Here is a 26935-nt window from a genome sequence, read left to right as displayed (position 1 = left end):
AAGTGGCTTACTCAAAGGGCCATAGTAAGTCAGGTGCAGAGAAGGGACCAGAAAGCCAGACTCCTATCTCACCCCCCAACCCACCCCCCCACCAGTTCAGCCCTCAGGGAAGGCAGACTGCTCTACTTACCACAGTGCTGGTGACTGTGTTCACTGCAGAGGTGGACTTGGCTTCCCTGATTCTGGAGATGGGTTTACTGAGCTCTGGCCTGGAGCAGCTGAGAAGGCTTGAATTCCTCAAGTCAGTAATAGAGCTGTAAGGCCTCACAGATGTAGGCTTATGGGGAGCAGGGCCAGCCTCCTCCCTGGGGGCCTCCTGCTCGAGGCTGCTGTCTGTCTCATTTTTCTTTGTGTCTCTGATGCTCGACAGCAAGTCGGGTGTGCAGGACACTAATGTCAATGGCTGGAGGTACTGGGAAGGAGGAAACCAAACATACAGCCCATGGGAACCCAGCTCTGTCCACTTCCGGATCATCTTCACCCAAGGGTAGGTGCAAAGGAGATGAGGAGGAGAGGAAAGCAATCAGAATCAAAGTCTCTCTAATCGGGGGCTCTTAACCTGGGGTTCAAGGACCCCTAAAGGGCTCATGGATGGTTTCACGGGGCCTTTGAGCCACTTAAAACTGCGGTTTTAAAATTATATCTTTGTATACGTTATGGCAAGAGATTCCATAGCTTTTATCAGATTCTCGAAGGGTCTATGACCCTAACAAAGTTATTTTTTTTTTAAATAAAAAATAAAAATAAAAACCTGCTCTAAACCTGTCCCTTCAGGTAAGTCTTTGAGAAGGAGATAGACTGAAAAGTCAACTGCATCTTTCCAGTGAGCCAGAAGAGACAGCTAGGCAGAGAAGGGGGGGGGATCCAGAGATTCAGATGATAGGACAACTGGATAGCTGGCCGCAGCCTAGAGGCTGGTCCACGCTTTGAGCAGAGAGCAGGCTGGAAGCACCAGCTGTGTTCAGTTACCCCGTGTAGTGTTCTGAGGTCCTGCCTCCCAGAAGCTCTGCCCTGGGGCCTCCTCTCTCAGCTGTGCCCCTGGCCTGCTGGAGGGGAGCATTCCAACCCAGACTAGAGTTGGGGACCATGGCCACAGGTAGTCTTAGAGCCTACTCCCTACATGGGGATGGTGGTCACCTCCCAGCTGCTTTTACTCCAACTGAAGGAAGAAGGGCAGACCAGCGACAGTCCTCTCTGCCTGGATGGAGGGATCCTCTGAAGGCCTCCGGGCTCCTTGTGACTTCCGGGCTCCCCTCCCGGGGCCCAGCCCTCCATGCGGCCCCATTCCTTCAGTGTGCCTGAGCTCTCAGGAGTGGTCTCCTCAGCATCCCCCCCTGGACTGGCCCCAGCCAGGGAAGGGTGCTGGGCATGCGCGCTCCCCTCCCGTCCAGGTTTACTTGTTTGGAGGCCGGGTTGGTGGCGGTCTTGCACTTCTGCCTTTGTTTCTGTCGCCAGCTCTGCATGCTCTTGCCTCTCGCTCGCTCGCCTGCTGATTCCCCCTGCATTTCTACCCTCTTATCTTTCGTTTGGAAGGATATTTTCTCCTGTTTCAGTCTCAGCTCCTGGATCAGCTGCCTGCCCAGTGAGGAACAGTCATGTAGGTTAGGGATGGGCTGGGAATGTGGACACTCTCCTTGAGGGCAATGCGACGCCCTGCCCTGCCCACCTCATAGGGTGGAGTGGCGGGCTGCACCCCACTCACCACACCCCACCTCTCTCCTCAATTCCCAGTAGGCCAGATCCCACAACTGGCAGGTGCTGGGAAGAAGGTGTGGGTAGGAGGCTAAAGTTAGGGGCTCCTAACTTTGGACCCCTTCATATGCTGGGCCTCTCTGGCCAATGATGTGACGGAAATAACTCAGTCACATGACTCAGGAGACAGGGGTTCTAGAGCCTCTTCTGTGGTTATCTGCTGTACGATCCTTTTTCTGCTCCATGAAATGAGGTGGAGGGCGGGGAATGGACCGGATGGGATGAGCCCCTTCCGGTCCTTAGATTTGACACCTGCATGAATCCAGGAGGCAGCCCTGAGGGGCTGGGCATTCTGGAGTGGGGTGGGGGTGCCTGTCTCATGGGTGAGTTTCTAGAAACAGCCTCATATCCACTTAACAACATCCCACACCAAAGAATCTTACGATTCCTGGTCCTTTCGAGACCAAAGCAACTTCAAGGCTGCTCCAAGGTTACCCCGCAGGTCAAGCAAACCCCTCTTCCCCCAACACCCTGCTCCCCTAGGCCCAGGAGCCTTCCTACCGGGCATACACCTCCCGAGCCCTGGAGGCAACTGTATTCTGGAAGAGGGAATTGTTGTCCTGGAAAAACTTCTCATACTTCTCTGAATTCACACTGGGATAAATCAGGCGGAAGCCTCCACAGTTTTCCTTTTCATACTTCTCCGTTTTCTCTAGAAGCATGGCCTGAAAGCCCTTGACTTCCTCCTTCCTGTTGGGAAGCAGAACACAGGGCTGCAGTTGGGGTTTCCTGGGACCAAGCTTGGAGAGGACATGGCCTTTCCAAGGACATGGATGTCATCTAGGGCCAGACGGAGGCCTCGCACGCCAACAGTGGTCAGTCAGCATTTCCTAAATAAATGAACGCATGAACGTTTCCCTGAAAGGAGATTCTAGCCCTCCCGGGACAGCAAGTGTCATAATGCACTGAGAGCTGGTTGGAATGGTCTTCCTGACAGCTCACCAAATTCTCTCCCATTACAAGTAGAGCCTATTTCCCTCTTGGCTTTGTTCTGACGAGGCAGACTGTCGCCATCTTCCCAATCACAGCCCCTGCTACCCTACTCTGGCGAACTGGCAGCTTGTGTTTTGCTAAATTTGAGGGCTTCGTGGATGAGCTTGATGAGATTTTATGAGCTGTGATGATCTCATTCTTCCTCACAGCCCCCCGGGGAGGTGGAGGTCAGGGAGTGAGGAACGATAAGCCCCTTTTACAGCAGGGAAACCAGGAGCCCCTGAGCCACCCAGGGCCAAGTCATGACGAGGAGACTGATCCAGAGGAGGTCCCTGGCCGCCCCTTAGCTGACGCTGCCTCCTTCTCCAGGAGTTTAATGGAAGGCAGCCTGGAATGCCAGGCAGCCCACCCACCAGGCTCTGTGTCCAGACCTGCCACTTACCAGCGAGGTGACCTGTACAAGGCAGTTCCCCTTCCAGAGTCTTGGTCTTCTTAGCTCCAAAAACAGGACCATACAACACCCCACGCTACCACCTACCCATCCCCCTTCCAGGGAAGACAGTGCACATGAACACGCTCTGAGAAACACAGTGCCATCCAAACAGAGATGCCATGCCCCGGTTCCAGAAGCTCAGTCCCGAAGGATCAGGCTGGCTCTGCTCATGAGGAGGACAGCGGGCCACCGTGGGATCTGAAAAGCAACAAAGCCGTCTCCTTGACCAGGCTCCGGGTCTTCCTTCTCGCTCTACAGAGGAAGGCCTCTGTTAAAAGGCAAATGTTACCCAGCAGGGAGCAGGGCGACACAGGCTCCCGCCAACACAGTGGCAAGGGGAGGATGGACAAATCTTCCTTTTTGTATAGATAAATGGTTTTACTTTTGAATTGGTAATCCCTGGATGTTCATATGATATTAATAAACTCATATCCATCACATGTATTTATGTCTATAACTTAATCTCCTATTTTTAGGAACAAAGGAATAGCCACAGTAAAACTGTTCAAACTGCCACATCCTGCCAATATATATTAATTTTCCAAATAGGATTATCATTTGTTAGAATTGACCCATTACTGTACCTGGTCTCCCGAGAACGACACTGCTGCAGGAACCGCGCCCGTTGTCTCTCCTCCTCCAAGACTTTCTTTTTGTCACAGCTTCTCAGGTTGATCAGGACCAAAGTGTCATACAGCAGACTGTCCTTTACCTCTTTATCCAACCAGGAGTCAGTGGAGAAGCTCGGAGAGTGGTTGACCTGTGAGGGCAAGACAGCAGCTGGGGAGGCTGGGCAGGGTGCAAGCAGGGCATGAGGCGAAACGGCCCCTCCAGGGAACCACCCGAGCCCACCTGGGTCGGGGCCCTGGCTACCAAGATGAGTGGAAAGGAGAGGGAGAGAGGGTCTAGACTGGAGCCACAGTGAAGAAAGGAGGAAGCAGAACCCCCTCCAGTTTAACTAGCTTTCATTTTAGTCCTGTCTTCCTGAGAAGCACGGCAGGGGGCGGGGGGGCTGCCTTTGGTTTCCCCTCCACCGGGTGTGCGTGTGCCCTGTCCCGTGCACTGTGCATCCCAGAGAGCCGATGGAAGGGGACAGTCCAAAGGGCCAGGCTGGGAGGTGAGGAGGGGAAAGGAGTGATGCATTCGGGATCCTGACCGGGGTTGACGGGGAGACTGGTGGGAGGACGGAGAGGACTCATTTCTGCCCACAGAAGAGTCTATGTTGTTCAGAGGCACTGTGTGACATTTGAAGGTTTCCAGCAGTTTCTGAAGGCCTGCTCCTGGTGGCTTATTCTGCTCTTCGGGTGAGAGCTCCAAACAGCCATATTCTCCTTCCCATCCACACTTGGGAATAAGGGCTGGGAATGGAGGAAAGGCAAGGCCCCAGGAATCTGATCTGTAAATCTGGGTCTTGCGCTCTGAGGGCTGACTCTGTGTCACTGGAGGCTGTCACCATCACCTCTGACTTGTACCGCAGCCCCACTCCCACCCCCACTCCCGGCGTGCGCCCTGAATGGCCACGGGAGAGGGCTACTTGCACAGGTCCAATCGGGAAGAGAGGAGGCCACCCAGGAGCTTCTCTTCCTCCTCTTCCCACCACCCCATGGGTCTGGGGGAGGCAAGAAACTCACTGAGTGGCTCCCCACCCATTCCCGTGCCCACAGAGACACCGGGCCGCTCTCCGTTGGTGCTTGGAACTGAGTGGTCCAGGCCCCTGAGAACCAAGCCTGGCAGCTCCCATCTGATCTTCAACATCCTCCACCCAGCTTTGGCGAAGAACCACCCCTTTCTGGGAGATGACTCTGTTATGAAAGGTAGAGCTGTCTTTAGAATCACTCTGGGCCTGAGATCAGAGCTTCTAAGTCTGGGTGGACCTCAAGAAGGCACAAGGAATTCTCTAATTCCCGGCCGTCTACCTCCCTCTGGTGGCCACTTTTCAGCAAAGGGAGAAGCCCCAGGCAGCAAGCGCCTCAGGGGACAGTGGCTTGGGAAGTGGATTACAACCTCCTGGCTGAGCAGGAGGGCGGAAGGATGGGTCCGGCTGGCTGACCCTGGTAACAGGCGCCAGTTTCACCCCTCGCCCCAAGCCCGCACCTCCAGCAGCCAGGGCTTGAGTTTGTGATCCAGCAAAATGTCGAAGCCCAGGATTTCAAAGCAGGCGCTGTTGAGTGTGTGATTGGGGAAGCAGGTGTGGTAGTTATGCTTGATGATGGGGTGAGCCGAGATGAGCGTCTTGATGATGATGTCCTCGATATCTCTCCAGATCTGCCCCACGTTGTAGCCGTGGCTCTCCATGTACACGTTGAAGGTGGAGAGCTTCCTGGAAGGGAACCACGGGCCATGAGGCAGGGCAGCCCACCTCTGGTCACCTAAGGCCATGGCACGCTGGAGACCAGAAACGTCTGGAGAAGATAAGGCCCCAAAGCCAGTGGGGAGGGACACCCAGGAGCCAGGGTGATACCAGGGCTGTGTCGGCTCAGGAGGACCTTGCAGGAGCCACAGGGCCATACTCCTCAAGCCTCCACAGTCCTGGAGTGGGCAAAGGTATACTGACATGTAAGCCCTGGCCTGGGCACTTTCACTGTAACATAGAAAGCACCTGTGGGCTGGGGCAGGGATTCAGTATCCCAGGTGGAAAGCGGAATGGATGAATAAAAAATTTTTTTAAAAAACACCCTACATCATGGCTTTGCTTTGGTGGTAATGGTTTCTCAGCCTGTGGTGTTCATTAGAAGCACTTAAGGAGCCTTTAAAGGCCACCGATACCTGGGTTCCACCTCAGCTATCTGAGGGGATATTCTGGGGACACTAAAGACACAGAAATTTTGTTAATTTTGTTCATTGTTAACCCCCTAAAGGGCTGACCAGAGGGAAAAGGAAACCCCAGGGCATCTCCACAGATAGGGTTACCAACTGTCCCAGGGCAAACCAGACAGTCTGATTTTAGAGCTGAAAGTCCCACATCCCAGGAAACCCCTCAGTCACAGGCAAACCTAGACGGCTGGTCACCCTATCACAGAAATCAGAGGATATCTACCCCATGCGGAGAGGTTTGTGAGGAAACATCTGAGGAAATGCTCCAGTCAGCTCTGAGCTGGGCAGTACAGAGACAGGGCGAATCTGACAGGTCCAAAAGGCAATGGCGGGGACAGACACTCACCCCCTCACATGCACACATGTGTGCACAGAGAGCCAAAGTGGGAAGTGGAAATATTGGAGGAGGAAATACGGGCGATGCAGGGGAATGAAGAACAAAGAGAAGAATGAGAGGACAGGAAACACGGCTCACCCAGGCCATCCAAAGAGCTAGATGGACTCCCGTCAATGGAGCCAATGCACATTTGCTAAGGGCCTGCTGTGTGTGCAAAACTCATGCAATGAGGGGATCCCAAGAAACCAGCACCTCTCTTGTGGGAAGCCTAAGGACCACTTGAGGAGTCAGCACACACGAGACAACCAAAGATGCATTTATATCACGACAGATAAACAGAGGCCACTCAATATAGAGGCACACATTTTCTACCTGCCATTGTGAAGGATGGAGTGTTGCACGTACATGATTTTTCCAGATCGCTTGAAACCAGCCCTTTCAAGTGCAAAAAAAAAACCAAAACTGTTTAATTTGCCTAACTGGGAAATAAATTTTCCCAGAGTAGATTATACACTCCTCTACCTTCTTATAACAGATGTTATGAATCATAACATAACCCCTTCTTGATGACTCAGGCACATCACAATGAATACACATAATTGTGCAATTTCATAACGTCCAGTGGCTAGTCCATTCAATTTAACACACCAGCTATGTGCCAGGCACCCTGAAAGATGAAGAGGACCCGGTCTCTGCCCCAGAGGCCTGCCAGGTTTCCAGTTTTTCTTCTTCTTCATTGCTCCTACTGAGTCTGCAGCCTGGCGGGGATTTACTGCCGGTACAACTGGCCTCAGGCTAGGGAGGGGGGAATTTGGGGTAGGGGAGGGACTTGTAGGAGAAGCAGATTGTCTCAAAAGGTGGGGAAGAGGAAGATGAGGAAAGGTGAAAGCAAACAGGAGGGAGAAAAGGAAAGGACTCTGCCCCGCAACATGGGAGGCACCTAGAAGGCCAGGGCACCATTCTAACCATCAAGGAACTTAAGTACCATTGGGGACACAAGGAAAACATGTGCCCCAAGCACAGAGAAGTTACGGGCTACAGCTGATGCTGACCGTGAGGGTGGTGGGAGTCCAGAGATAGAGAGGTTACTGGGGGTGGTTAGATGCGGATTCCATAGGCTTGTCCTTAGAGATGGAAGCCAGTCCTCTCATCTGACAGGTGAGGAATCAGAGGCCCACAGAGAAGATGGGTTTCACCCACACTGCAGTGGTTATATGGCTGAACCAGCACCTAGAACCAGGTCAGAGAAGGCAACATGGAAGCTTAGTTTGACCAAAGGGCCTTCAAGGATGTTCTCCCATGTTTTCAGTTGGAGCTGAGCAAAGGCAGAGAGGTGGGAATGAGCAAGGTCTGTGTATCAAAAATGAGCAAAAGAGTATCCTGGGAGAACACCGTGGAGAGGATGGCACAGGCAGTACTGCTAGTGGTTAAGGGCACAGACTCCAGAGTTAATTCCAGCTCTGCCACCTCCCAGCTGTGCGAACTTGGGCAAGTTTCTTAACCTTTTTACACCTGTTCCCCAATATGCAAAATCGGGGTGATAATAATCACGCCAACTTTATAGTGTTGTTGTGAGGATTAAATAGGTTGAGGAATGTAAATTTCTTAGAGCAGTGCCTGGCAGACAGGAAGCGCTCAACAAATAAAATGGCAACTATTAATGTAGTAATAATAATAGTGGGAAATGGGGTCTGGTCAAAGCATACAGCAAGCAGAGGAGTTTGAATTGGATTGCTCTAGGCACCTGGGAGCCACACTGGTTACCTGAGAGCAGAAGTAATGAGTATACGGAATGTGTAATAATAACAGCACCCACTTGCATAGGGGGTATTGTTTTTGAGGCCTATTCATACACATCATCTCAATAGGTCCTTACGGCGTATTTGTGAGGCTGGCCAGCCGGGATTCACGTTTATTGCGTCATTTTATTTATTTATTTATTTTTGGGCTGCGCCGTGCGGCTTGCAGAATCTTAGTTCCCCGACCAGGGATCAAACCCGGGCCCCCTGCAGTGGAAGTGCAGAGTCCTAACCACTGGACCGCCAGGGAATTCCTCATTGCGTCATTTTAGAGAGGAGAAATCGGAGGTACAGAAAGGTTAAGCAGAGGTGGCTGGAGCTAAGAAGAGTGAGGAGGCCACGCAGCTGTCGAGGATGAGGCTGAAGCTAAGTCTGGTGGGAAGGAAGGGACGGAGGGACCTTTGAAGGAGGAAACTTCAGAATTCAATGACGTGTTGTAAAAGGAAACATCTAAGATGACACCAAACTCTCCAGTCCTGCGGGTTAGAAGTGAGAGAGGGGGAAGCTTGGACTGCTGAGGGCCCTTTGATGACATGCCTTTAGACGAAGGCGAAATCACAGTAACTACGAGCAATATCCGTGCTCTGTCACAGGTCACTTGAGTCTCAGAGTGACCCTATGAGGTGGGCAGGGCAGGGCGTCTCATTGCCCTATCCTACAGACCAAGAAATGGAAGCTCAGAGAGGTGAAGGGACTTGCTCCAGCTGACTCAGCTGGCGAGGGTCAGAGCGGGGCTGGAAGCCGGGCCTCACCGAGCCCCGATGTTCAACACGCAACCGTGCAGGAGGCCAGAGGGTGCCCACAGACCAGGTGGGCGAAGAGGAAGTGGGGGAGCCGTGGGCAAAGTCGGGTGGCCAGCGCCCTCCGACAAGAGGGAGATCGCCTCCTGCCAGCCCAACACGTCCCCTTCCAGCAGGCTTAACCTAGTGATTTTCCATTTGCTTTTTGGAACTCTGCTACCAAGGGAGTCATGACATTTCCTGTGCTTCTCTGATGCTCTGAAGCCAAACAGACTGCCTGTTTATCAGTCCTTTAAGTCTGATGCAAGAGAAAGAGCAGGGGCGTCGTGACACATCACTTGAGAACCTCTGTTGGAGCAACACCCCAGGAACCACAGGCCTGGCGGGTCCTTCTCCGGTGTCAGACCAGCAGTCGAGAAATATCTGTTGGTCTAGAAATGTCAGAAGGGCCAACTGTAATAAGAGTATGTTTTGGTGTGTGTGTGTGTATCCTGCTGAGGAAACAGTTCGTGTTTATCTCTCCTCCTCCCAACCTCCTAGGGTTTATGATGTGGCCTTCTTTTAATGATTAACAGCCAGAGGGCAGAGACTAAGGAGTCTCTTCTGACACCATGTGACCCAAGATGGAAACACTGATGGCGACTGACAGGGTGACAGGGTTTGGATAGAATCTCAGAGAGCAGCTCGGAGCCCAGTAGGGAAAGAAAAGAGAAGGGAAGCCGCTTCCTTACCTCTTGCTGCCAGAGTGAGCATCTCGAAGGAAATTGGAACTGTGCTTATTAATGGAATAATTAGTCAGGTGCATGCAGATATCGTCCTGGGGAAAGAGACACAAGTCTGTGGGGGTCAGGAGGAAGGGCAGCCTTCCACTTCTTCTCTGTGCCCTTCCATGGCCCCTGGGGCTTAAAGAGATGGAAGAGAAAGGGGGCGTCTTAGGGCTTACTTACACTGGCAAAACAGAGGAAGTAAGAAGGGGTATCCTACAGCCTGGAGCATAAGAAACTCCCACTCCTCCTGAGGTTGGGTGGCGCTCTGCTGAGGGGGGACTTCAGGAGCCCTGAGGGCCTGGGGATGTTGGGGGAGGGCTGGGGGCTTGCCCACATCCTTCTTTCCTTGAGCACCACGGAACTGTGGCTTTGCAGTCAGGCCACCTCAGTCCCCACCTCACCTCTTCCTAGTTCTGTGACCTTGGACAAGTCCCTTATAACTGGATTTTAATTTCCTTATCTGTAAACTGGAGATGATAATCCCTATCTCTGAGGGCTCTTGGGAGGGTTAAACGAAAGAAGAGATACAGCCTGGCACACAGTAAACCACAGTTCAGCAAGTGACAGCCACGTCCACCATGCCTTGAGAAGGTAGGTGTAACTAGGATTTTTTACCAGCTAAGAGAGGAGGGGGAGGCAGCGTGTCCCCGAACTCACCAGGTTGTCTGGGCAGGGGTGGGAGTAGGAGGTGGTGGCAAAGCGCGCCAGTCCTTCGTCGTACACAAAAATCCTGAGAGGGTCACAGGATGTCATGAGCACGTAAATCCTCAGGTCAAACTTGAACCCGTCGATGATAAAGGGCTGGGAGGAGAGAACAGAAGCCACACGGCGTCAGAGGAGGAACCCAGACTTGAAGCCCATTAGCACCCTGTCTTGTTTTCGTGGCTTCAGCTCCAGTGTAACCTGCGTTACAGAGGCCAGGCTGGGCTAGGGTTGGGGAGGGGGACAAGGGGATTTAGGCCATGTGACCTTGTGGAAGTCACTAACCACACCAGGCCTCAGTTTCCTCATCTGTCAAATGGCATGAGTAACCACCTCCAAGAGCTTTCCTGGCAACAAGACAAAATAACATGAAAAAGTCCTGTGATGAAGGACATGTTGTCACCACTCAGGGCTTGCTACTGTCGCACTTCTGCCAGAGTTCTCCCTGCAGTTGCAGTATTGACTGCGATGCCAGCTAGGTCTCCTATGCACCTTCTAGAAGGCTCCCTCCCTGTAAAGGGCTATACCTCCAGTCATGGACAGCTGGTTACCATGATCTCTCCAGGGCTACTCCCCTCTCCCAAAGGAGGTGGGGCCTCCACAGACCCAAGGGGCTCTCCCAGCTGCCGTCTGTTAGAGGCAAGGGGCCAGCCTGGCAGCGCCAGACCAATCGACAAGAGTGCAAGGGCAAGGGCGCTCTGGCCCAGGCACATGTCACGTCTCTGGTCAAAAGGCTTGGTCCGACCAAGTCCAAGGCAGGACTTGGCTCCACCCCCACCCCACCCTCCCTTCCCTCTTTTCACAACCGGTCCAGTGGAGCTACAGTCTGAGGTTGCCATGGATGATACATAAATAGTCGCGATGAGGAAGTACCTTTGAGATATAGAGTTGACAGATCATATCCTCCCCTGGTTTGATGTCTTTCACTCTCCGGGTGATGAATATACCTCTCCCCTGGCAGCCCGAATCCGGCTTACAGATGTACGTCTTATTTTTTCTTGACCTGCTGTAGTTCTGCAAATCTCCCCAGCTACCAGAGCAGGAAGAGAATGAGATACACCTTTAGCAGGGGGATCAGTGAAAATGAAGGCTAGCTCTTTATTTGAAAAAAAGAAAAAAGTGACAAAAGCCCTGGAGTTGACAGACAGATGCCCAGAGATCTGGTTACAGGAGAGACAGTCGAGCACACACAGCAGAGAGAGGATGGGCTCTGGAGGGAATTCAGACCTGGATTTAAACCCCGGCAACAGCACTCACCAGCGGTGTAGCCCTTTACCAGGACTTGACCTCTCTAAGCCTCAATTCCGTCATCTACACAATGAGGACAATGACAGCTATCTCACACATGACATGATGCAGGCAAGGGGCTGGTCCATGCCGCACACCCGACAAAGGTAACCGTGATCCAAGCAGTTCGGCTTTCTGAGTTTGCAGATAAGAGGTGTGAAGCTCTGAATCTGACTCAGGCCCTGACAAATGATGTGACCTTGGATCCATCAGTCTCTTCCCCTGCTCTGGGCTTCAGCTTTTCCTCTGTAACACCTCCACTCCAGCTACAGTGTGAGAGGGCAAATACTATCTTGAACGTAGTTTGAAGAAAGTGTATTCAGAAGAAAGAAACCAACTTAAAGGATCATAAATCTCCGTCTTGCTATACTTCTTGTTTTGCATTGTAACTCAAAGGAGCATTGTTACCACTGGAGAAGTCACATGACTGCAATGTCCCTTAGTGGCCATGAAATCTGGAGGCGCCTGTCAACCCGATGGCAAACACATTTTCTTTGAAGTTGCTGCTGAGCTCTGCAAATTGTTCTAGACAAGCTAGGAAAGGCTGGGAACCCTGGGGCTCTTGGTTTGGGAAAGCACCGGGGCGGGGGGCGGAGATGGGAGAGTGAGATTCCTGGGGGGCCTTTGTGAGTAAATATAATTCTGATGGTAATGCTTCTCTACTCCCCCACCTCATCCCAAACACCAGACTGTACCCAGGTCATGCTCACGTCATCTCACATTCCTCCTGCTTCTCGTGGTGTGGTCCAGAGTATTTTATGTACCAGGAATGGATGTCCATTTTCCAGATGGATATAGTGAGACCAGAGATGGGAAAAGGCTGACTGCCATCCACGGCACTGCCATGGGTCAGAGGTCAGGCGTCCCTCCCTGCTCCTAACCTGGGTGCTAACCATTACCTCACTCCCTCCAGAAATGCTCGAGGGCCTTAAAAATTCAGAAACTGCACAGTGAAAAGGCTGGAACAAGTTCAAAATCAACAGCTTTCAAGGTCAGAACAAATTCTCATCCCAACTGCAGGCACAGGCTCCAAGGCACCCAGCCCCTAAATGTCATCTAATTTTATAGGCAGAGCCTTGTGTTTTCTCAACCTTGGACACACCCTTTATTCCTTCTCTTCCTGAAGAGGAGAGAGAGATGGGAGACCCTATGGGAAGGGAAAGTAGCAACCAGGGAATCGGGGGCAAGAGGAAAATGTAAACTGGGGGTGGGGAGTGGAGAAAGGGGCGCAGGTGGGCACTCACTCAGCAGGAAGACACCAGGTCCTAGGGAAAAAGTGGAAATCTTTTGGGAATATCTTTAACATGCGGCTCATATTCCTGGCCAGCAAGTCCTTGCGGCAGATTTCAGTCATCCCTGGGAAGTGATTGATTTTCTGCAAAGGAAGCTGGAAGTCGTGAACAAGGGGGCCCATGGGAGTACCCATGAGCTCCCCTTGGGGACAGTCATAAGACTGGGGCACCACGGGGTAGATGCCACGCTTACACAGAGGACCAGCTCTGACCCAGATACCTGGTAACTTTTGATTTCCATCACCCGCTCCAGTGACACCGAGTAGTCAGTCCAGTAGAGAGTCCAGTCGTCGTTTTCCCCTCCCTCTCGAAGGCCATACTGTTGGGCAGCCCTACGCACTGCCATGGCAGGTGGAGAAAGAAAGGCCCGTCAGCCAGGAAGTGGGGGAGGAGCACGTGGTGGGGAGGTTATGTTTCTAGGTGCTCCCAGACCGTACACTGAAGCCAGACAACTGGGCTCCTTGGGACTGGAAGCCATCTTGCCCCATCTGGACACACCGTTGCCGAGAAAGGAACACGGAGAGTGGAAAGCTCCTGGAGAACACAGCTTGTGCCCAGTGATCTCCACAGAAGGTTTTCTGGGTTGAATGTTTCACCCACCCTTGCCAGGAAGTAGGCCTCTGGCTCTCCTCCAAGCACTAGCACTGAATGTTCAGGGGATATAAACTAATCCTTAATGTCGGCCAGAGCCAAGCTTAATTAGCAAGGTAAATTGACAGAAAAAACTATGCAGTGTATTTCAAAACCATATATATGCTATCACGTCCTTCTTCCCCGGTCCCTATTAATCTTAATAACTGGGAGCTGACTCCAACACAAACTCAAATGCCTTCAAGAGCCTGGAAAGGAAGAAGTGCCTGCAGTGACCAGGAGAGTCAGGACCAAACTAAAGCACCCAAATTCGAAATGAAAATAGTGGACTTCCCTGGTGGTGCAGTGGTTAAGAATCAGCCTACCAATGCAGGGGACATGGGTTCAAGCCCTGGTCCGGGAAGATCCCACATGCTGCGGAGCAACTAAGCCCGTGCACCACAACTACTGAGCCTGCGCTCTAGAACCCATGAGCGTAGAGGCCGTGCTCTACAAAAAGAGAAGCCACCGCAGTGAGAAGCCCGCGCACTGCAACAAAGAGTAGCCCCCGCTCGCCGCAACTAGAGAAAGCCTGGGCAGCAACAAAGACCCAACGCAGTCAAAAATTAAACAATAAAAATAAAATAAATAATTTTTTTAAAAAAATCACACTTCTAAAAAAAAAAAAAGAATATATGAGTGAGCCTTCCCAACTCTTTGGGGGAATCCAGTGGGTCCCCGTGGTGGGTGCCTTGAATGCAGATGCTCACCACTCTCATATCGGCAGCTGGATAGATTGATCACCAATCATCTGGAAAAGAGAAAGGGGAAAGCACCAAGACAGAGACAGGCACACATGCCAGAACAAGTGACTGCACGTAGAAACATCGTGTCCCACATGGAGCTGCCTGATACCTAAGTGGCCACACTAAGCCCGGTTTGACCATCCCTGTTACTGAGGACACAAATCCCGAGGGTTGCAGAGTGACAGAAAACATGGGTTCAGAGTACTGTTACTCTGCCCACGAGCTAGAAATCCTGTATTGTGATTATAGCTGATTTTGCTTGAAGCTTCATATTAACATCATCGCTTCCTCAATCCTTTTACTCCAGTGGCCCATCGGGAACAGGAAGTGAACATCTTTTTGGCCAAAATACTTCATGGTCTCCCTCCTCTTGCCCCCCCATTAAGGGAAGCTGTGAGTTAGAAAGCAGACAAGCTTTCAGACATCAATCAGTCTGAGGAGTAATTCATTCCCCTCCAGAATGGAGCAAGGTATGGCAAAATATTAAATAAGAACTAGAATGCGGAAGCTGCAGTCAGATCCTAAGAAGTCAGCTTGATTCTGTTACATTTAAAGTGTACTAAATCCCCAGGACAATAAGTACTTTCTTAAAACAAGGAAATCAATCGTCTCTCCCCACACAATTTTTTAAATGGACTCTAAACACAAATAGAATGAAGATTAGGACAGGAGTGGTTTTATATTACACACCATTATTTGATTCTATAAAACAGATTATCAAAAGTGGGTTCTTTTTATATGAACCAAAAGTGGTGTGATTTTTACTCCGCACAGTTTCTCCTTTACCCACTCCTTAGCAGCCGAGGCCCGCCCCCCTCCAGGTCCCTCCTGCTCTTACCAACATGGATCCCCATTCCTCATCTTTCAGTCCTAACCTCTTTTTCTTCCTCTTCTTCTTGCCTTGCTGCTGGGCATTCTGAAGCCCATTTTGAGTCCCAGTGTTCTCTCTCACAAAAGCCAGGGCGACGATTTCTTTTGAATCTTCTATGGAACTGTCCTCTCTCTCTTCTGAGTCTGTCCCTTCCTCTCCTTCCAAAAGCAGGCACTGGAGCATCTCCCCTGCCTGGAGGAAGCTCTGGGGAAACACTGGTCCTCCCCTGGAGAGAGGGCAAATGGAGTGGCAGTTACTCGGATCCACCTGCAGGGGGACCCCCTCCCTTGCTCTTGTGGGCGGTGGACCAGCGCTCAGAGACCAGACAACAGGTGGCAGTTTATAAAATGCCACCCCACCTCCACAGTTGGTGCTCCAGCAGGGAGCTGATTCCACCTTTTGCCATGACTATGACCTTGGGGACTCATCCAGCCAACACTGGCCTTGGTTTTTCCCTCCTGGGGTTTTCAGAAGTAAGCTGAGATGCTATGCATGGCACCACACCATAAACAATCTTATTATTAAAGTGAGGGAGTGTCTGGAGACAGCCTCAGAACCAAGCCCTAAGTCTCCCTAGCTGAGGGAGTTAGTCCCCGTGGGTGCAGATGAGGTGCTCTGAGGAGGTCTGTTAACTATTTGGGCTCCACACCAAACCTCCCTCCCACCATCCGCTGGCCTGAGAGTGAACACAACTGGCGCTCATGAGTGCAGGACTGACTCGTAGCTGGTTGAACAAGATTCAAGCCCGGGGCCAGATGCAGCCCTTCGGAGACCTCAACCACAGAAGAGGCTACAGTGTCTCCCTCACCATCCAATTCAAAATAAAAGCAAGACCAAATTGTAAAATACCTACAAGGAAGTCCAGCAAAGGTCCCATTCCACCCCCACCCCTGCCGCCCCCATGATGACTTCTGTGATGTTTGCTTGAAATTTCAAATATCAAATTTTTTGACATGGTTTTTAATGCCCCTGCTTCACTAATCCTTAGGAATGTGCTTAGTCTGCCTTTGGGTACCCGGAACTGCCCAGGCCCAATTAACTGATTCATATCCTCTTCACATCTGAGGCTTCTATGACCATAAAGCCAAATTTCTGGTGCTTTCCCCTCCTCTCCTCACCTCCCCAAAGCCCGCAAACCGCCTCACTATTTCAGTCCCTCTCTCCTCTTGCTACTTAGACTGTTCTTTCCTCACAAACTCTTCGGCTTTTAAAAAAGATATTAATAATATCTTTATTATAATTTATTCTAATGTATTATTATCATTGAAATACTGTAACATTAAAGGAAGCTCAGAAAAGGGCAGTGTGGGAAATCACCCATAGCTAACATAGCAACTTTGGCCCTTTTGTGTATTCTTTTTTATTCTAAATTTCTAAGCATAATTATTCTTATATAATTGTAACCATAATAGATAAACAATTTTGTATCTGCTTTTTGCCCACTTACTATCATAACATAACCATCCTTTTGGTTGTGGCAAAGTTTACATAGTTTTAATTTTTAATGGTTGTGTAATAATATCCCATTGAAGGAATGTGTCTGAATTTAACCAACCATTGCCCTATTATTGGCAATGTAAGTTGCTTTCAACCTTGCTATTATATAAATAGCTCTAAAATGCACACTTTCATGTACAGAAGAGCTTGTATTTCTTTAGCATTATATTCTTAAGATATTTATCCAGAACTAGAATTACTAAGTTAATGAATATGAAAATTATGTAGCCTCTGATATTTTTATTTATTTATTTATTTATATCACCATGTTATTTCCCAGAGGGATTCCAACAATTTCGACTACCACCAGCACGTGCAATTATAGCAGGCTCACCAGAGTCACACGACCTCTTGGGAATCACCTCCCCTCTGTACCCAACCATGCTAATTCCAGACAACTTTTATACCTTACAGCCAGGTTTTTTTTAACATTAATACACCCTGCCACCTCTCTCTGCTTCTTTCTCAAACCAAAATGGGGGAGGGGGTTCTAACTCAGAGGCTACCTATGAATAATTTCATAATAAGCCCTTACATGGGCATCATTCTTTAGGCTTTCCAAAGAATTGTCACATATACCATCTCACTGAATGCTTGTAGCCCCTTCTCAGAGGGAGAACAGAGTTATTAAATGGCCAGGGATTGCCACTTGTTTCTCTCTCTTGCTGAAGAGGGCTGTCCCTTAACACCCAAGCCCTCTATGGTGACACCGGAACAGGGGGAGAAAGGGTTGTGCTCAGCACAATTAACGATGAAACCTGGGCCTTGTGAGTCAGTTTTTCTTAGTGAACAGGCACATTCTTGGCAAAGTTCAAGAGGACTACAGTACATGAAATCTTGACCTTGGGCTGCTCCCTTCCTGCCAGGTAAACGGCCAGCTCCCCTCCGGTGGCCTCCACAACAGCTCCTGTTTACCAAGCCCTCGAGGAGGAGTGGCTCCGTTTACCTAAAGGTTAATGTTAACTTGAGGAGAGAAAACTGACCCTGAATTCGGCCTCTGGAGTTGTAAGTTGTCTTTGCCCTTTTTCGAATCCTTGCCCAGGTGGTAAAAACAAGTCGTGGCTGCTTATATTTGTCTGCCTCAAAGAGAAGAACAAAGAAACAGTCAAATTCTGTTTACTCTCGCACGAGAGGGCCTCAGGCACATAAGCAAGGAAGGGATGGAGCCCATGTATTGATACTTCTGCAGGAGCTGGTTCATTATGGCAGTCTTGCCCACCTTCCCCTGTAAACTAGGCTAGCTATGATACGAGAGCCTCTTGGAAGGCACCCAAGACAGGTGCAAGACGGCAGACAACAGTCAGTGCCACGTGTAACTATTTTTGCTTTCTCTTTGGGGGCTTTCTCTTCTCCCAGCCCTCTGCTTCCTGTTTCATCCCCAAGGCTAAATCCTTCTGGCTTCTCTCCAACCCCTGAAAGAGAACGGCTCACTCAAAAGTTGCCTACCAGGGCTTGCGTCCTGAATCTAGCCTACAGAAATGTTTACTGGGCCACGGTGGTGGTGGTGGTAGTTGTTATAGCTGTAAAATAGAAGTAGCTGCCAATAACTAGGAAATGTAGATTTCTCATAAAAACAGCTGCCAATAACTAGGAAATGTAGATTTCTCATAAAACAGCTGCCAATAACTAGGAAATGTAGATTTCTCATAAAAACAGCTGCCAATAACTAGGAAATGTATATTTCTCATAAAAATCTAGATCTCCATTCCTTTTTGGAAAAGCAGGTCCCCGTTCCTTCACGCCAGCAATCAACTAGAGCCGAGCAATGGCTCCCTCTTTAGCCATTTTCCAGCCTGTCCCATTCCCTATCTTTCCCTATTGTCTCCCTGATTCAGGAGCCAAGTGACAGCTGCCCCCGTGCTATTATCTTCCATATAGTAGCATTAAGAGAGAGGGAACATTTTCATATGTCTCAGATCACTTCTCTCTCATTTAGGCTACACGCCTGACCCCAGACATCTGAATTTACCCATCCTCCACCTGCGCATCTCTACTTCTCTTTCCCAGTCCCAGCAACTACTCCCTGCTAACCTGGGGGGGTTCCTCTCCTGCCTTAAAATTTGTTCAAAAGCAGTCTTGCAGGGCTTCCCTGGTGGCGCAGTGGTTGAGAATCTGCCTGCCAATGCAGGCGACACGGGTTCGAGCCCTGGTCTGGGAAGATCCCACATGCCGCGGAGCGACTAGGCCCGTGAGCCACAATTACTGAGCCTGCGCGTCTGGAGCCTGTGCTCCGCAGCAAGAGAGGCTGCGATAGCAAGAGGCCCGCGCACCGCGATGAAGAGTGGCCCCCGCTTGCCACAACTAGAGAAAGCCCTCGCACAGAAACGAAGATCCAACACAGCCATAAATATATAAATAAAAATTAAAAAAAAAAAAAAAAAAAAAGCAGTCTTGCAGCCTTGAGGAATCAAAAGAGGTGGGGCCACAGATTCAAAGGACAAGGCTAAGGAGAATACAAAAGAGGGAAGGGAGCTGCTGCTGGCATCCTGAGATACTATATCTATATCCCAGTTTAAGGGCCTCTGCAGTCAGGGATGTGGCTTTAAATCACTTGCTAAGAGGCAGCTGTAGTGAAGTGGCTAAGAACTCAAGATTCTGGAATCTATCTGCCTGGACTTAAATCCCTGCTCTGCCACTTCCTAGTTGTGTGACCTCAGGCAATTTACTTATCATAACAGCACTCTGCCTGAGTTTCCTCATCTGTAAAATGGCCTGCCCCAGCCATGGGAATTAAATGAGGTAATTCATTTGAGTTAATACAATGTGCTTAGAACAGTGCCTGGCACATAGTAGGTGCTCACTAATTGCTACCTATCATTCTCAGCTGTGTGGCCCTGGACTGTGAACTCCCTGACAGAAGAGGCTATGTCTAAATTCTCAGCTCCTACCACATTGTCTGGCGCATAGCAGAGGTTTCTATGCTTCTTGAATGAATGGGCTGGAAGGATGAATAAATGCATGAACTAGTTTCACCTGACTAAGGTTCTTTGTCCCCATTTATATAATAGAAATGTTGCTGTGAGCATTAAAAAAAAAAAAAATTTAAAAACACTTTTTAAAGCATCGACCTTGCATCCTTTCATATAGCAGGCACTTAAAACACTTAGTTTCATTCACTTATAATAGTAAATACAATTTACAACCTACTTACCAAGTAACAGGTATTAACTATACTAAAGCACTTTATATACATACTGTCTCATCTCATCCTCATAATATCATATCACAGATACTATCTTCCCTCTATTACAGATGAGAAGGCTGAAACATGGAGAGGTTAAGAGGCAGAGCTGGGATTAGAAGCCATGTCTGTCTGACCCCACCACCTGTCTCTCCTCTATACTCCACGCACTGCCTTTTCCTCTCTGTTGATCACCTATAAATGATTGTGACCATAAAGAGAAGCAACTGACTTCTTAGCTCCCAGAAGCAGTTTTGGTGACTTTAGTCCCTTAAGAATCAGCTGGTCCCACATTGTTTTCCTTAAAGCCAAGTGCTTCTAAATCCCCACTTCCAACAAGGGGCCTAGGTCGCCTCAGGTTTGACATAATCTGGGACCAGCCCTATTGTTTCTACTTCGTATTTATTTTCACTCTGTTTCTTTCCCTTCTTTTCACCTGTGTCCATGCTGTACCAGGGCTCTTATTTGGAGTGTAATTAGAACATTTTCTAGTGGAAGTCCTGAATATTATGGCTGGGAGGGACCTTGGAGAGTGTCTAGTTCAATCTGTTTGCTTTTTAGAGGTTTTGAAATCTCCCCTCCCAGCTACTGGAGGGGACATGCACAAAGCCGGAGAGAAGTCTGCAGAGCCAGGATCAAAGCCCCAGCTTCCTGCCCTTCTACATAGCTTTCCATTATGCCAGGTAGGTGGGCAGGCAATGTGGACCAAGGGATTTGGGGAGTTAAAAAAAGAACACTATGTTGAACACTATGTTGTATATGTAGCAAACATAGAAAATACCATCTTCAATTTTTCTTCATGACACAAGACACATTCAATTCACCTTCCCAAGTAGGAGAGTTAAGACAGTGAAAAAACTCTGATTTTCCTTCCATTTTGGTACGGTATTTGATCTTGGGATCTTCCAAGTCATAGGCTGCCAACCAAAGCCGGGTTAGGCAGCATGAAAATGACCTTCATTGGCCACCAGGGGGAGGGGATGAGCACTTTGAGCACAAACAAACACTTTGTTTGTGATGAGCACAAACAAACACTTTGCAGGTTACTTGGAGGGACTCCACTTCTGAAGGACTATTCATGTTGACTACTCTTCTTGGCTCTAAAGGTATTGCAGAAGGGTGGGAAATGTTTAGTGCTTTCCTTTGCAAGGCTGAATGAATATGGGTGTCCTGTAAATGGGAGGAAAGAATCATTTGGTAGTTGTGTTTCAAGTTTTAGCCAAGTTTTTTTACCGTGACCTTCACAGCCTAGACTTCTCTTTCAGTCTGTAGGAATTCATACGGCACTGAAGAGTTTTCCTACTGTGTCCGCCTGTGACTTTCCTTCTCTTCTCCCAAATAATAGGCTTTCCTGCACTCCCCTCCCCTTTTCATCTTTTGGTCCTCATTCCCCTCCTAGAAGCATCCTCTGAAGGCTTTCAGTGGCTAGCCCTTGGAAAAGGTCGAAGTAGATAGGGAAAAAAAAAAGATGTGGAGGTAGGACCTCTGGATCTTGCTTTCAGCTTTGCCTCTTTGACATAGTATGTCATAAGAAGCCAGTACTTATCTCCTCCCTCATTCCCTGTCTTCTCCATCATTACAGAATCACCAGGAAGATAAAAGCTTCATATCCAGAAAAGTGCGTTGAGCTTTGAAGCAGGCAGGATAAAATAAGATGCCTTCTATGGTCTTTGGCTTTTCATTCTAGCCACCCTTTGAATTTCAGCACAGGGCCTGAAGGGATCCTTAGCAAAACGTGGACTAACAAGGGAGGGGAGGAGGCACTCAAGTACTCAAGGGCTTTGCCAGTAAGTGCTGAGAATGACTGGCCACATTCCCTGGGAACAATAAGAATCTTGCTGACTCAGATGCCACCTTTTATTCTGCTAGAAACTGAGGGATTCTGCAAGACTGGAAGATGCAGTTTTCAGGGCAGGCTCATGCCCAGCCTTTTTCTCCACAAAACGCAGTGCATAACTAACAAAGGCCGATGGTTCTGGATCTAAATCCCACCTCTACCACTTACTAGAAGGGCGACTGTGGGTGATTAACTGAGTTTCTTTGTACCTCAGTTCCCTCATAAGTAAAGTGAAGATAATAATATTCATCTCATGGGGTTGCTTTAAAGATTAAATGAGTTAATATTTCTAAAGTTCTTAAAGTAGTGTTTGGTTCAAAATAAGGGCTATATTGTAAAATGAAAATATAATGGTGGCATTGGTGTATACAATAAATAACTTATTTAAGTGCCTGGCACATACCAGTGCTTAGTAAACTGTTAGCTCCCTTCCCACGTCATCCCCAAATGGAAGTTACATTTTTCCCTAGGGTTCATATCCCAAAGAACTTTTCTCAAGCCTAGAAGAGTTTTCCTTCAGGAGGGTGAGAAATAACATCTGGAAATGAAAGAAAAAGAGGCTGGAAAGGGGGTAGGTTATTTGCAGAGGGCTGTGCTGCCAAGAAAAACAGCAGTGTCTTTCTGTAAGGATTCTCCAGACAAAGGAAGAAAGGTTATCAAGAGAAGGATCCAAAGATGGGGAAGGGGGAGGTGGAGAGAGTTGTGCGATTCCCAGGGATCTCTTGTATCTAAGGGACAGTTCCCTGGGGGCACCGGGTTTGGGAAATCGAGGGAGGTCAGGAAGTGAGGGTGCACACAAAGGGCGACCCGGGTTCGGGAGAAAAGCTAGGACAGGAGGGGAGTAAGGAGCTGGGAAAAGGGTCGGTGTGAGAAAGGTCCTGGCATGGGGGGTCTTGAGGATGAGAAAAGGGTGTGAGAATATTTTAGCAGTGAACTCAGTATGGGGCGTGGAAGAGGGTGAGCGATACCTAGACCTGCTGAGAAGCGGTGGGCTATGGAGCCGAGAGGAAGCGGGTGCGGTGCGGGTGGCTTTGCCACCTGGTAGAACGCCACCAGGGAGGGCAGAGGGGGTAGCCCTGGGGAACTGGGCACCGTGGGGGACAAGGGGGACATGTAGAACCTGGTTTTCAGTGGGGAGGCACTAGGAAGCCGCGGCCTGGGGACAGCACCGAGCTTTGGGGCGCTCTTACCCGCGATTTTTACTCTCCCGTCTCGCCCCCGCTCTGCCGCCCGTACCGCTCGCAACCACACTGGTAGGTCCCCTGCTCGAAGGATTAAGGAGACACGCTCCCATTGGCTTCCAGACAACCCATAACCCCAACCCGCGCCCCTCCTAACTTGGGGTCCGCCCAGCCCTCCTATTTGCATATAGGGCTTTCCAGGCCTTCGACTGGCCCCTGCGGTAGGCTGACATGCCCCTCCTCCCGCTCCCCAGTTAACCGCTCGGAGAAGGAAGCGCCCGAGGTCGTCCTGGGAGACGCCAAGAACGCGGGGACGCCGGGCCGCGCTCCCGGCGCGCGAAGCTCGACTACCGCTCACCCTACTCAGGTCCCCGCCCTCCCCGGTCTGCCCCGCCCCCGCGTCCCCGTCCGCCTGGGCCCGCGCCGTCGGGGCGTTGTGCGCAGGCGCGGCTGGAACGTCCGGGCTGACGCTGATCAGCAAGTCTAGCTCCGGAGCTCCGGCGGCGCGGGTGGCGCCGAGCTAGGGGCGACTTGCCCTTCGGGCCTCTGCGGAGGATAAAAAGCCAAAACCGGGAGCAGGAGGCGCCGTGCGGAGAGCACTGGATTGAGACCTAAGTCAAGATGTCAGGTTGCTTGTGTAACCTCAGGCAGCTGACGTGACCTGAGGCCTCGCTTCTTTAGCAGTAAAATGGGTATCACAAACCTGTGATGAACAGCTCAGCCTTATTGAATCATGACTTCTCCTCAGAGTGTGGGGGGTCTTGGCCCTTGCACTGAACTGCCCAGTAAGAGAGGGCCGCCGAGGGCTCAGGGGTCTTGGCTTCTCGAAGTAACACCTTGACTGTCCTCAGGTGGAGAATCAGAGTAGTGACTGGATTCAAATAATTGTGGTTTCCTAACGTTTCCACCTGTCTAAACTCTGAGTCCTGCCTGCAAAGGATTGGCAGCCAGTAGGGCTGTTTCTGCCTGGGTTGATTCAGGATTGGTGAAAGATTGAACAAAGGATAGATTTTAAGGTCTTGAACCATAGTGATTTGGAGAAACTCCCTTATGGATTGAGCCGAGGAGTCTTGTTGCCTGTGTCCATCCCTCTTCATTCTTTTTTTTTTTTTTTTTTAAAGTTAATTTTTTAAAGCAGATATTCATTTTTAATCAATCAATTAATTATTTATTTATTTTTGGCTGTGTTGGGTCTTCGTTTCTGTGCGAGGGCTTTCTCCAGTTGCGGCAAGCAGGCGCCACTCTTCATCGCGGTGCGCGGGCCTCTCACTATCGTGGCCTCTCTTGTTGCGGAGCACAGGCTCCAGACGCACAGGCTCAGTAGTTGTGGCTCACGGGCCTAGTCGCTCCGCGGCATGTGGGATCTTCCCAGACCAGGGCTTGAACCCGTGTCCCCTGCATTGGCAGGCAGATTCTCAACCACTGCGCCACCAGGGAAGCCCCCTCTTCATTCTTGAAATTTTTCCAGATGCTTAACTTTATGCCACTGAAGTGTAACTGCTCCTGTAAAAAAAGATCATTTAGTCCCAAGGAGTAAGATTTATGTAAGATTTGATCATTACTCTCTACTGAGGGTGGAGCTCTTTTCCAGCAGTTGAGGGGAGACATGTAAAAAGGAGAAACAAGGCCATCTCAGAAAACCTGTAGTCGAAACAACTAAGGAAAGAGGCAAAATCCACATCTCTGATGTGAAGCATGTTGGCGTTAGTCCAGGAGTGTTTCTTAGAGCATGTAAGCTTTTAGCAGATTCATTGGGAACATTCTGGTCAGTGACTATGCCCAGGACTTCATGCTACGCTGTGATAGGATATTGGAGAAACAGCAGGTGAAGGGACTGAAAAAACCCTTCAGGATGGTTTTTACTTTAAGGTGGAAACATTTGAGCTACAGCAGATGCAGAAAGAAATCTTGTCTGAACTTCGCTTATCTGAAAAATGCAGAGGTTTACAAGAGCCAGCAGTTACAACCCAGCAACACCCCCACCCCTCCAGGGAGACCTCCAGTCAGGGAGGCACCATCCTGGGATACACGGATATTCCAAAAAAACTGTCTAAATAAGTCTCATCAGAGCCTTCCATCCTTTGAAGCCTTAAACAACCCCCCCCCTTATTAAACTGATGTACAAACCTTAATTCCTAGCTATTGGGGGAGTTACTCACTCTTGACTGCTCTCGTATGCATATAAACTGTTACCTTTCAGACCTAAATTGGTAGAGAAAAGATTTCCTGCCAACACAGGACACCGCCCCTTTACCTGCTGATCTGACCAGGCAGGAGGATAGAGGCAAAGGCATAGCTTAACCCGAAGCAGACACTGAAATCCTGCTACGTGGTACTTAAATTCACACTGGAGGGCCCGAGGTGGAAGCAGCAGCCCATCTGCTGCTCTTCCAGAAAACTCTCTGCCGTCCTGTCCTCTTCCCTCTTCCCTTTTCCCTCTTCCCTCCAGGTGGCCCTAGGTCATCTTGCCCTTCCCCCTCTCCAGGGCCTTGGGGACCCAGGTGACCGTCATCGACTGGTCACTCAGCAGATGCTTCCCTAAGACCAACTGTCCCAGCTTGGTTCCCCTCCCCCATCCTGCCTCTTTCCCCAGTGTCCTACCAATCTGCTCTGGCAAGCTCACACTTTGGTCTCTGGTTCCTCTGGAGTGATATTGTGATGGAAATGAGGGAGAGGATGCAGGAGGGAGCTGCAAAGATTTACAGCTTCCAGAGGGCTTCCATTAAAATCCCTGACAACGGGTTATTTATGAGAGGGTTGGCTGCAGTGGGAGCCAATAGGCCAGAGCCTGGCACTGCTGTCCTTTCAGGGGTGATGACAAGAACAAACACAGGATGAATAGTAGAGCTGCCCCCACTGTAGAACAAAGCAGGCTTCGACCCCATTGGGCATCCTCTCCAGGGCTAGAGAGTGACAGCCAGGAAATCAGAGCGCATCAACGATTTGTAGCAGACAAACCAGAAACAGAAAAATCCACATGACAAATACTGAGGGGTTTTCTGAGCCTGGGTGTGAAGGTTGAAGCAGTGTATTGGAGGGTCCTTCCAGTCGTTGCAAAATGTGAACTATGTCCCCTCCTCTTAGCTCCTACTCAGAGGAAAGAGTGTGTGAAAAAATACAGGTCTGAAACTTCTGTTTTCACTTTTTGTTCCTAAGGCACCCACCTGACTAAATAAATAGTAAGACAATAACAAAACCCTCAGAAGGTTGTTTACTCTACAGTTGACACACACTCTGTTTCTCAGTTTGAGATGCTTCCTTTAAGTAATTAATGAAAAAAGAGAGAGTCCTGCCTTTACTCCCCTGAACCAAGGTCCCACCTAGAAGCCCTCTCTTCCTGTGCCAGTCAAAAGAAAGTCTTGGTATATGTACCAGGGATGAAGTAGGGAGCTGAAATGCTGCAATGTATTAGGGAATGTTATAGAACTGTGTCCAATCACAGAATCAGAAGTCTTGTTAAATCAGAAGAGATCTTAAACACCCTGGTATTTCTCTTGTTTTCAGATGAGGAAAGTGAGGCCCAGAAAAATATGGTGGCTTGGCCAAGGCCTTGCAGGGTTTCATAGAGAACTGATCCTTCCTTCACACATTCTTAGTACTGTTATTGGTGAAATAGAAACAGAAATTGCTGTCCAGCATCTCTTTTGACATCTCCCATTTTGGTATGTATCTGGTGGAACTGAGAGAGCCCCTGGGAATGGGGCTACTTGACGAGGGCAATGGAGCTTCCAGGCTTCTGGGTTTTCTTTGTTTTTTTGTTTTGTTTTTAAATTTATTTATTTTATTTATTTTTGGCTGTATTGGACCTTTGTTGCTGCACGGGCTTTCTCTAGTTGCCGCGAGCAGGAGCTGCTCTTCGTTGCGGTGTGCAGGCTTCTCATCGTGCTGGCTTCTCCTGTTGCAGAGCACGGGCTCTAGTTGTGTGGGCTTCAGTAGTTGTGGCTCGTGGGCTCTAGAGCGCAGGCTCAGTAGTTGTGGTGCTCAGGCTTGCTCCGCGGCATGTGGGATCTTCCTGGACCAGGGCTTGAACCATGTCCCCTGCATTGGCAGGCGGATTCTTAACCACTGCACCACCA

The 26935-nt window shown here is 49.7% G+C and overlaps 1 protein-coding gene across 1 annotated transcript in view; it reads right to left on the bottom strand.

Moving 5' to 3' along the window:
• TTLL6 (tubulin tyrosine ligase like 6) overlaps positions 1 to 22972 on the bottom strand; it is a 37929-nt gene extending 14957 nt beyond the window's left edge. The window contains 15 exon segments of the mRNA XM_036837753.1: positions 131 to 412; positions 1398 to 1575; positions 2254 to 2442; positions 3763 to 3938; positions 5273 to 5498; positions 9600 to 9685; positions 10293 to 10436; positions 11211 to 11367; positions 12869 to 12999; positions 13137 to 13255; positions 14257 to 14297; positions 15168 to 15378; positions 20484 to 20492; positions 22869 to 22896; positions 22898 to 22972. Of these exon segments, the coding sequence (XP_036693648.1) occupies positions 131 to 412; positions 1398 to 1575; positions 2254 to 2442; positions 3763 to 3938; positions 5273 to 5498; positions 9600 to 9685; positions 10293 to 10436; positions 11211 to 11367; positions 12869 to 12999; positions 13137 to 13255; positions 14257 to 14297; positions 15168 to 15378; positions 20484 to 20492; positions 22869 to 22896; positions 22898 to 22972 (2052 nt within the window).
• Positions 22973 to 26935: the final 3963 nt, after the last annotated feature.

The sequence above is a fragment of the Balaenoptera musculus genome, chromosome 20, assembly GCF_009873245.2.
Source record: "Balaenoptera musculus isolate JJ_BM4_2016_0621 chromosome 20, mBalMus1.pri.v3, whole genome shotgun sequence".
NCBI classification, from domain to species: domain Eukaryota; kingdom Metazoa; phylum Chordata; class Mammalia; order Artiodactyla; family Balaenopteridae; genus Balaenoptera; species Balaenoptera musculus.
This window is presented reverse-complemented; position numbering and strand designations above follow the sequence as displayed.